Source organism: Misgurnus anguillicaudatus, chromosome 18 (genome assembly GCF_027580225.2).
Source record: "Misgurnus anguillicaudatus chromosome 18, ASM2758022v2, whole genome shotgun sequence".
NCBI classification, from domain to species: Eukaryota; Metazoa; Chordata; class Actinopteri; order Cypriniformes; family Cobitidae; genus Misgurnus; species Misgurnus anguillicaudatus.
The window spans coordinates 5402742-5414310 of record NC_073354.2 but is presented as its reverse complement, the minus strand read 5'-3'; the positions used below and the strand labels follow the sequence as shown (position 1 = coordinate 5414310).

Below are 11569 nucleotides of genomic sequence, written 5' to 3'. Positions count from 1 at the left end.
TAGAGAATCTTAAAATAACAACACATCTCTCATAACATGCCACAGTTTCAGTCCAGTAAAAACTTTTTAAAATATTATAATTGTTGTTTATATGTCTATGTGATGTTATTGGCATGCTTTAAGACAAACCATGTGCAAATTTAAAACCATTGCGGATAGGGATGCTCCGATAGATCGGCCGCCGATCGGTATCGGCCGATAATGCCATTAAATGACTTGATCGGTGCTCGCTAAATCTGCCGATCTCATGAACCGATCTTTCTGTTTACTTTTGTCATCAAAAGGAACCTGAATGTGGCTGCAATTAGAGACATTTTTCACGTAGTGCAAGCATTTTTATAACCCGTTGTTCACGTGTGACGTGCAGATTTGTATTTCTCTCTTTGCCTTTACAGAGATGTGTGTATGTGGGTGATTCTCACGAAACCATTGAAACACCACGGCACTAATGATTTTAGCTTTAAAATGTGTAATATAGTAACATTAAAAAGCATCAGAATTAACACAATACTGTGTTCTACCTTGCACAATGTGTGATTTCAACATAAGAATTTATAATTGGAAATTTTATCTCATTTTGTGCTGAAATTCTCATTACCGCAATGTGTCCGGCTGTGTTTGAACATGCGTTATGTTGTAATTTAATCAAATTAACACAAAAATATTAAGATAAAAAATAAATGGATGTTTTGCTAGACTACTTTAGATGACAGAAAAAATATTTACTGAATATTCATGTATAATAATAATGAAGAAAAATTAGGAAAATGATGTGTCCATGCCTGATGTTCTCATCCTCCGCAACACTTTTTGAGAAGAGTTTAAGCACACATACAGAATTTTAATAAAGTTTGATTTTGAGTGACCAAGCACATGGACCAGTTACGTCAAGATGGCTACCATGTAAGATCATTTTTTTACAGTTAATTTGAAATATTGTCTTGTCAGAATGCTTACACAACATTTTGATTATCATTACCGCAACAGATGCTTATTAAATGTTAATTTAATTAATAGAAGCATAATACTTTGATTTTGAATGCATGTGCAGAATCTCCAAATTATATTCTTTCAGGTTTGTCATGTCATTTTGAAAATATGTCAGTGTTGATGTTTTCTGACTGTTGCGGTAATGAGATTTTTTAGGACTAATTTTTTAAATTATGTTACAAAAAGTGTTACATAATAAGTAAAAGTTTTTAAATTAATGTTCCCATTTACTCCAGACTTTGTTATTCAATGTCTGGTGGGAAAAAAGTAAATGTAAGCAATTTTTACATTTTAATGCTTGACATTTTTAAAACCAAGTTTTCGTGAGAATCACCCATTTACTATGAGGACGTGCTCTGGTGAACAGCGCGACGCGTCTTCACTTGCCCATCAAACAGCGTAAACAACACATATCTATCGCGGACAACTGCATCCTCATGCCAAAAGTTTTATTATTTGCATGCGTTTTTAAGTTTTGAGCGTTTAAACTTTCATTTTCCTCACAGCTGCTCTTGTCTGCGTTCAGCTGCCGCGCACACACACAGCTGCCTGTCATCAGTGCACGTGAACAGAGCGATCTCTCTCATGTCTTAAAGCTACAGTAACATTATTAATCTCTCAATAAAATCACTATCTGCTCTTGACTAAGAAACTGTTATACTTCATACGAATACGTGTATATTTAATTCATACAGTAAAGACTGTGAAGTGTTTTATTTTCATTACTTTTAGGAGACAAACCTTTTTAAAGAGATATAAAATATGTCTCTGCAGATATTTGTTGTGCTTATTTATTTGAGTCTCTATTAACACAATAATATACCTAATTAGGCAACATCTGTGGTATTACTTTATCTAGAAAAAATGTTAACAGTTACAGTCATCAAAGAGCTAGCATATCAGCTTAAAAAAAAAAAAAACGGTATCGGCTGATCACGAAGATAACAAATCGGTGATCGGTATCGGCTGCAAAAATCCTGATCGGAGCATCCCTAATTGCGGAGTATTTTCTCCATAAATCTCATAAGCAGTTTTTCAGAAAAATGTAACCAATCACATCAGTTGAACAAATGGATAAGTAGGTCAAGACACAGATATGTATGGATGCCGCATAGACTCAGCACTGAAATGATCACAGCACACGTGCATTGTGAGTGCTTTAACATCAGCACAGAAAAATATTTGCGAAGCTCACATATGCATTGTGTGAATCCGGACTTAGCAGCTACGTGCTGAAACTGCCGAATGTCACACCTGTGTTCATTTAGATCTTTGGTCCAAGCTTATGTGATTGCATAGAGGTGGGGACTAAATAATTTACATATTTATAGATCTGCGTATACTAAATGAGAAAAGGGTGTAAAGTTACAAGCATGAAGAAATGACTGTCACAGAAAAAACTTTTACGTGTGCTATTATGTTTATGAGTTTTAAATGATACAATTATTCACTACAGGGGGACTTTAATAGATTTCTTATATTCATGCCCCCAGAAAATGACTTGGATTCTGAAGATTTAGATGAGATAAATAATGAAAGAGTCACTGTTACTTTTTTATTTTAACATTTACTTTCTGAATGTCTTTGGAGCTCAAGACCAGCATGCCGTTTTTAAAGCGTCCAACCTGTCCTCCAAGCTGCCCACCAGAGGATGGTTTACTTTTTGCAGGCCTACAAATACACAAAAATACAAAAAGAATAAAACATTACTGATAAATAATATCAACAATTTCAAATTAAGAAATTCACTGTCATTGAGTTGAAAAAAAAGAGCAAACCTTGTTTTTCCTGCTTTCCTCTTTTTCTTTTGTGCCTCCTAAAAAATATGCATACATTAAAGAGTTGGTGGGAGCATCTTACAGTAAACTCTGCACATGAAATGTGTTACTAATCAAAACCATTCAAATATTAAAATGCTCAACTTACAGATTTTGCTTCCTCTTGCTCTTTCAACTTCTTTTCTTTTAACAGTTGTTGATAGTCTTTGTAGTTAACATACTGCTTTTTGGGGGGCTGAAACAAAAAAATTATTTGTTTGGAAAAAGAAGCAGGATTTTAAGGCATTATAGGTCATTGTGTCAAATAGTAAGGCAGCATCAAGTATCCTTCAGAGATGAAAATTGAAGTTTTATTTTATTTAATATCTTAATAATAAAAAAATTCTTAAATAAAATACAAAATATGTGTGTATGTGCTGTTTAAATTTACGCTCATTACAGTATCATGTAGTGAGTATCTGTTTGTATAAAAAACTCAAATGAATCAGTTATAAGGTTCCAAATTTTAAACAAATTATAGGATAATGTTATGAATAGTTAATTCAGAAATAAATAATAGTTGAATTGTTTCATTTTACATCTGCTGTGAGATTATGACTTGTGTATTTAAACTACATTTAAATACAACAAAACATTATAAAAATGTTTAAACGTAGGTTTTAGGTCTAGTTTTCACATTTAGGCTAACATTAAATTTCTAAACAATGCATCATTTCTGCAAAGATATTTAAAACAAGTGAATTCATTTTATATTTATACCATATTGATAACTATCATTTAGTGCAGTGGTTCTTAACGTTATTCCTGGAGGCCCACTGCCCTGCACATTTTGTATGTCTCCCTTATTTAACACACCTGATTCAAATCATCAGCTCATTAGAAGAGCTCTCCATGAACTGAACTGAGTCTTTCAGATAAAAGAGACATACAAAATGTGCAGGGCAGTGGGCCTCCAGGAATAACGTTAAGAACCACTGATTTAGTGCACTTGAATTAAAACTTTATTTTCTTTAACCAGATGTTTTTGCATCTTATAAAAACAATGTTATTGGAAAGAAAATTTTACTGCAGTATTTTTGTAGTTATATTTTAAGCTGACTAAAAAAAACGAAAATTGAATCGTGAATCGGTCAAATCGTGAATCTCTCTGACTTAATTTTTAAACAGTACATTGTGAAAAACATTTTCAATATTCACTTACACATCCGTGCATAAAATTATAATATAAAAAATATTAAAAAATTGTAAACAAATATTAAAATTGTAAATATTACATAGATTGTAGTCCCTTCCTATCTAGCGATGTGTGTGTTTATATTTACAACAAACGTTTGCTTTTATAAAAGTTCTGAACTTCAGAAAAAGGTAATGTGATTTCCAGTAAGAAAACATAGGGACCATCAATGCTCACTCATTTTTGCATTGCATTATGGGAATTTTTAGCGAACTAATGTTCCAGTGCACTTAAAGGATTTTGCGATTGAGACAGCCCATAGTGTCCGACTCCCTGATCAGTGACAAGGGAGCTGATTGAGACACAAAGCCTATGTCTTTCTTTGTTTAGTCTAGAAAAAAATATGTTTTTTGGGGAAAACATTCCAGGATTTTTCTCCATTTAATGGATCTCAACATTTTACAGTTTCAATGCAGCCTCAAAGGGCTCCAAACGATCCCAACCAAGGCACAAGGGTTTATTCCAGTGTAACGATTGTCATTTTCACTAAAAATAATGAAATAAATATGTACTTTTTAAACACAACTTCTCGCCTTGAACTAGCTGTGTAACACTCCAGCGTGACCTTACATTAGGGCTGTGCAAAAAAAAAAAAATTTTTTTTTGCAATTCTCATGCGTGTTTCATCTGTAAAGCTGGTTCGGTGATTAGTAGTAAATGTCCATCACCTGTTTTCAGATGAAGCGGCATTTACTACACCCTATGCCTCAGTTGGGATCGTCCAGAGCCCCCCGATAGCCTGGGTGCCAGCTGATCTTAGCCCCGCCCACAACATTTTGAGAAACGGGAAGATCGGTCTGGGGTTTCTCCGTTGAGGAGCTACTATGCTAGACCCAAACCTGGTCGAACCAATCAAATTGTCAGGGCGGGCTTTATACGATGATGGACAGATGATCAACAGTAACGTAATCAACCACGTCACCAAAGAGCGCGTGTGTTCAATCTGTTTACAATGAAATGGCTGCCGCTGTAGAATTCAGATGTGTGGATTCTGACATTGAGTCTGTTCGAAAAGATATCGACAGAGCATTGATTTTAAAAGAGGAACAGAGAAATGCGAGCAAGGCATTTGTTGATGTTTTTGACGTCCTTCCTATGGGATTCGGCAAAAGTTGGTTGCACTTATAAAGGATCAAGTTAAAGAAGCAAGTGAAATGGGTATCACGACGATGCAACTCGGCGTGCATGACGAGATGGATATAATTAGCGGTCGTTGCCAGCTCCTTTTCGGAAGCCCAGAATCGTGGTTGCTGAATAAGTTGAGGGACATGCTAGGCTCCGATATTTTTCAAGCCAACGTAATGGGTATCGTCGTGGATGAAGTTCACCTAACGTACAAATAGTAAGAGATAGTCTGACTGTATGACTTAGTAAATACTTAATGTTGTGATATAAATGAAATGTTGTAAACATAGTAGGTGTTAATGTACGATTTGCTAACTCAGACTTAGTATAATCACAATGTTAGTGTCATTGTAGCAAAATAACTAGCAGTTCGGTCAGGCTGCAAAAGACGTAATTTCAACATACGTCAAACACTCCGTTGCTCTGATTGGTCGTAGGTCTATCCAATTGAGTGCAGAGGCATTTTTCGGTTGAGACACGCCTCATAATTATAGCTCAATGGAGCGATATCAGACTCAAATTCTGACTAGAATTGACTATGACAACGTCAGGCTAGCCCTTTGAGGCTGCCTTGAAACTTTAAACTGTTGAGGTCCATTAAAGTCCACTATATGGAGAAAAATCCTGGAAAAAAACCCTTACATTTCTTTTCGACTGAACAAAGAAAGACATAAACATCTTGTATGACATTGGGGTAAATTATCTGAATTTTTTTATGAAAGTGGTATAATCCTTCATGCTAAGTCACTTTTTTGCCGATTCATTATGTAAAATCTACGGTGACCAAGCAAATAAACAAAAAATTCAAGAGGGAACGCACAGAGCACATGAATATTTGAAAAAGATATAACTTTCAGACAGATTCAAGATATATCCGTAATGTCTTAGCTTAGGTTAAACTCACTCTTGCTCCCAGCATGATGGCTCTGTCCTGCTCGAAAATCCTCTGCTGCTCTTTCTGATATCCCGAGAGTCCAAACCGATGAACCTCAAAGCGTGCCTGCGAATCACACGTGGATTTGATGCTCTTCATGGGCCATTCAAAGAATGAGTAGTCATTCATTATCTTTATACATACACGATCTCACCTTTTCTATTGTAAGTTTCTTATCAGAGTCTGTTTTCTTCTTTTCTTTGTCATCTTGGGTCTGAAGCTAAACAACACATGTATTTGATTCCAGAGTTCTTTCATGGGTATATTTATTTATCACACAGTTTAACACTTGCAGTAAGCAGCTGGGTTTACAAGGTTTGAGATACTGTATATGAGAGATATGCCATTACTTTTCTTACCTTTTGCACTTTTTGTTCAACAGGCTTTGATGGTCTGTTCTTCTTCAGAGGATTAATAAATGTAACAACCTCCACGTTTGACTGTTGACTTACAGATGCTGTGTTTTCACATACTGTAGCGTCTGAGACATTGACAGTTGCTGTGTTTTCCTCAATATTGTTCTCATCGTCTTTAATAGAACTGATCTTCCTCTTCCGTGATTTCTTTGATTTAGTTTTTCCTGCCCCATCACCTAAATATGATCAAAATCAAGAATTGTAGATCAAGAATTAATATCAGACACACAAAAACCCTTTTGGAAACTCGTTCGGACGATACAAATAACTAATGTTAAAGTGTTTCTCCCATGTGCTCAAATCTTCTGTGCATGAAATATCTGAATTATCTACCAAATTAGCAAAAACGTGCAATTTACTTGCATAAACACAAAGCAATAAACACCGTGTAATCCACAATAAAAGTTCAGTCATTTTGAGGATACGTATTAAAGCAAACAAGAGTACCAACCAATGACGTGTCTGCCCTTTTATTTTTTATTTTTAATAAAATCTTTATACTCACCAAAATCATACAACTTATTCAGAACTTCATCAAGGAACAAATGATCGTCATCTACTGCTGGTATGTGTCTGGTATCCATTCTAATTTCTCATTAAAAACACGTTTATTAACCGAAATGTTTATCGTGTGTGTTTTCATGTGTTTCACGTGTGTGCATCAAAACGCGAAATGTCCCTTGTTATCTACCGTCATTGAGCTCCGTACCGGAAGTAGTTTTTTTTTACACCGCAGCCCATGTGACTTAACAGAAGCGTAGAAGGGAAATTTTACTGGTTCATGTCTGTAAAACCATTTTAATCCTTCTGGGGGCGCAAGTGGCTCAAAAAGCCTCGTCCTCCATTCAAATTTTTCGGAGTTTTTTTGTTTTTAAGCTACACACTTTCACTACACGAAACAGTATAATAACAAATAAAGTTCAAAGATTTTTATCTAATATAAAAATTATAAACTTGCTTCTTAAATCTTTTTAGATCGATTTAATTAAAACCCAAATCTAATAATCCCAAATGACTAAAGGCTTGTTCGACTTCATGTGGCTTTTTATTTATTTATTTTTATTGCAAGACAAAAGAAATACAAATACAAGCACTGCATTGACATACAATGAAAAAAAGAGGAAAAACATAAATAAATAAAGAAAAAAATAAATAAATCATTCTAGTATAATATCATCATATGCCTTAATAAACTTGCTATTCTTCTTATTATCAATGTGTTTAAGAGATTTAATAAGCAAAATTTCTTCAAGGAAGGGTCGGCATCAGATCCAGGTAACGTATTGAGAAATTTGAATTTATGAATAAAAAATGTACAATGCAAAAAAAAAAAAAATTGACAGCAAGATCTACAGCATGGCTACTTCCAAAAAAAAAAAAGCAAAACTATATCTTTCAGTGAGAGTTTTAAATTACCTCTTATAAATGAAGATAAATAACAAAAGTCTCCCAAAGAGACTTAACCTGATTGCAATAATAGAATAAATCTCTAAAATAAATAAAAGTTTTCAACAACAATTTATACATAAATAATAACATTATTGTTTTTATTGTGTCATTTTCTTAAATTTCGTTAAATGCCTTGCTCTAATTAACCTTTTTTGGACTGAACTTTGTGTTTTGTTGTATCCCATATACTAGACACATTTCTCATCATACATATTTTAGTAATATTTGTTAGATAATTGTTTATCACTACAAAAATAGTTTTAATAAAGTGAAAATAATTATTTAGATGCAGCACACCGCTAAGCCCCGCCCATTCGGTAACTGCCGTTTAGTACACACTGCCATTCTATTCACTATTTCTGATTCAGTGACAGGCGTGGATTTTGGGCTCTGCTCTAAACCATCAACCTTGATCCAAACTTTCCCAGCAAGCATTCAACTGATCCGTAACACCCATGTTTTGACAGCTGCTAGATCGAAATGTCGTCCAGATCACTGTATTCGGTAAGTCTTTTAATTCATGCTAGCATGCTAGGTGCTAACTTTACCTTCTTGCAATGCTTGCATTTGGGAAAATCTTACAGAGAATGTCAAGTGCACATCAGGGTTTCGATTTTTTATTTGTCGTTAGTTTTAAAGTGACTTAACGGTCTTATACCTTACAACACAGTAAAGCAAATAAAGTTATTTATTTTAACACAATGCCATTTAAAAGTTTGGACAGACCTACACATTCTTCATTTCGCACATTTTATACTATTTATTGGTAAATAATCAAACTATGAAAACATACAAGTGTGTTTGTTAAACAGCAGTTTAAGACAAGTTTCTGTCCTTATACAGTCAAGGCATCCAATGCTGAAGAAGAGAGATGAGTTTGAAGACATTTTGCAGGAGAGGCGGAGCTCCAGTGATCTGAGATATGCACTGAAATGTTACACACCCACACTATATAAAGGACTAGTGCCCTGCAAAGCCAGCATGCTGAAAGCCATCGTTCTGCAGTCTGATCACCTGCAGCATGTTATCAGACAGGTGACCACAGTGAACCATTAACCCACTACCATACTTTCATGCACAACTATCCTTAGGCTAATATTTTGATGAATGATCTTAAGCACACAGTTGACAGTGACATTGACTTAAACAGCATTTGTTTTTTTTTACTATGGAAGTCAATTGTGTGCTTACCAAAAAATTGAAACTGAACTTATTTGTCCTGTCAATTATTCTCTCTCTCTCTCTCTGGTTGGATAGTGCAGATTAAGGACGGTATTATTATAATAAGATCCCCTTCTGACATCACAAGGGGAGCCAAATTTCAATCACCTTAAAGTAAGATTTTCATGGTATGTCCCCTTTAAGGCAGCAAGTATTTTTTTCCAGTGTGGGGATGCACCAATATATCGTCCTTTAATCGGTATCAGCAAATAAAAGCATTTTTTCCCACTTTATGACATTGGCCAGTTGTTTAAAAAAGCTGATAATCAGGGCAGATGATATGCTGACAATCAAAAGAACTAATACTGTGTTATTATCTTGAATTGGGTCACAACGAAAACAGATTTGCAGTTTGTACTCTATACACTTCCAGAAATTCAAAACGTATTACTTTTAAATGAGTAAAAAACAAAACTATCGGTATGTATCAGTATCGGTAGACGTCATTCCAAGTAATCGAATATCGGTATCAGCACAGAAAGTTTGGTATGGATCCATCCCTACTAGGGATGCATATCAATTAATCGCGATTAATCTATAGCAGAATAAAAGTTTTTGTTTACATCATATATGTGTGTGTACTGTGTATAATAACTTTGTATAATTAAATGCACACACATGCATGTATATATTTAAGCAATGTTTACATATGTATATACATTTGTATATTTATTTATAATTTATATTATATATAAATATAAATACTTAGTATATAAATATATTTTTTTCTTAAAATTATACATGCATGTGTGCATATTTATATATACATAATTATTATACACAGTTCACACACATATATGATGTAAACAAAAACCTTTATTCTGCTATAGATTAATCGCGATTAATTGATATGCATCCCTAATCCCTACTGAAAATGATTCTTTTTTGTCCTTTATTTTTTTTTAAAGGGACAATGCACATCAATCAACATTTTTGTTTACACTCAAAATGTAAATGTGCCAGAGTTAGCTAAAGAGATATTTTTAATCTGCAGTCCCTTGGCAGGTCAACACAGTATCATAGTACAAAAATAAAATACATGAAAACCACAAAACAAAATAAAACACTAGATAGATAGATAATAAGTACAATACAAAAATGGGCAGTACCTAAAATAAGATTAACTAATGATTTCGGTTTTGAGAGTTTTTAATCCATTTCTTAAGTTTAAATTTAAATGATGAATAGCTGGTGCTCTTTCTAAGTTCAGTAGGGAGAAAATTCCAATAATTTAATTTAACATGCTTTTTAAAAGTTAAATTAGAGTCTAAAATGATACCAAGATATTTAAAATTTGACACTTCCAAGATTTGTTCTCCTTTTATTAAAACATCAGCCTACTGTACACTTGTGAATCTCTTAGAAATGAACATACAGACTGTTTTGTTAATGTTAAGATGCAGATCTGACATTTTTAGCCAGGTAGAGACATGCACCAGTGCTTCGGTTAACTCAGTTGCAGCCTGGTGTTTGTTCTTGGTATGCAAATAAATAACTGTATCATCAGCATACATTTGTATATTAACAGATTGACAAACTTTCGGCAAGTCATTAATATACAAGCAAGCATTAAAATAAGCGAAACAACTAAAAATCAAGATAATTTTCTGTTTGTAACGAATATACATCAGCCTAGTTATGCCAAGCTCTAGTACATTTTATTTTGTAGAAATTTTGAGTGAAGGGCTTTTTAAATGATGATGTGGACAATATGGGGGACATAAAGTGGAAAAGGTTAAGAACCCCTGGTTTAGGACAACATTAGGGTGAGATAATGACAAAGAGTAGTTTTGTAGTGTTCCTGTAGCTCATCTGATAGGTCATGGGTTCAAATCCTAGAGAAAACACATGCTCATAAAATGTAAAGTATTGTGCTAAATGTGCTAGCCTACTAAATAATACGGTAACGGTACATACTTAATAATAATAATATGCAACAAGAATAAGTACGAATCCAGTCATCAATGTTCACTTTTAAATGAGTTTCATCTTTTGACATGTTCTTTCTATTGCATGCGTGTGCAGGTTTCATCAGAGTCAGGAGAAAGCAGCGAGCACGTTACTGAAGAAGCGTCTTCTATTTTGGATGAGATGGCTCATCGCCTGCAACTCAGCACCGTCCGCTTCTTTGCCTTCACGCTCAGCAAAGCCTTTAAGAGACTTTTCCGCAGCGTCTGTGTCAATGAAGAGGGCATCCAGAGAGTGAGTCTTAAAATACATGTTTTTGTATCCAAAAGAATTGTTTACAATGAAAGTTTAACATTTGTCAAGCTCCAAAAGACCAAAGTAGTATGTTGTACGTTTTGTGAGTTGTTAAAGGAATAGGTCACCTAAAATTTTAAATACTCTTACAGGTTACTTTTCCTCAGCCATCCCAGATATATATGACTTCTTTAATAATTGTATAATAAAATGCAGTCAC

The 11569-nt window shown here is 34.1% G+C and overlaps 2 protein-coding genes across 4 annotated transcripts in view; one reads left to right on the top strand and one right to left on the bottom strand.

Annotated features, from left to right (window-relative positions):
• Positions 1–2531: 2531 nt before the first annotated feature.
• On the bottom strand, positions 2532–7188 carry fsaf1 (40S small subunit processome assembly factor 1). 3 transcript variants are annotated; one of them, XM_073855647.1, is made up of 7 exons: positions 6983–7188; positions 6421–6653; positions 6216–6275; positions 6032–6127; positions 2917–3003; positions 2769–2806; positions 2532–2661 (listed from the first exon to the last, which is right to left on the bottom strand). In XM_073855647.1, exons 1-7 carry the CDS (start codon positions 7059–7061, stop codon positions 2538–2540), a joined length of 717 nt encoding a protein of 238 aa, XP_073711748.1. In that variant the 5' UTR covers positions 7062–7188; the 3' UTR covers positions 2532–2537. The 3 variants fall into 3 exon arrangements, with proteins under 3 accessions (XP_073711748.1, XP_073711749.1, XP_073711747.1); XM_073855648.1 differs by having other exon boundaries at positions 6216–6281; positions 6430–6653; positions 6983–7187; XM_073855646.1 differs by having other exon boundaries at positions 6216–6281; positions 6983–7184.
• A 1064-nt stretch (positions 7189–8252) lies between these two features.
• The window catches only part of gnpat (glyceronephosphate O-acyltransferase), a 29168-nt gene continuing 25851 nt past the window's right edge, over positions 8253–11569 (top strand). The window contains exons 1-3 of the mRNA XM_073855644.1: positions 8253–8430; positions 8770–8961; positions 11173–11349. Coding sequence (XP_073711745.1) covers positions 8407–8430; positions 8770–8961; positions 11173–11349 — 393 coding nt within the window. The 5' untranslated portion in view covers positions 8253–8406. The remainder of the gene's footprint in view (positions 8431–8769; positions 8962–11172; positions 11350–11569) is intronic.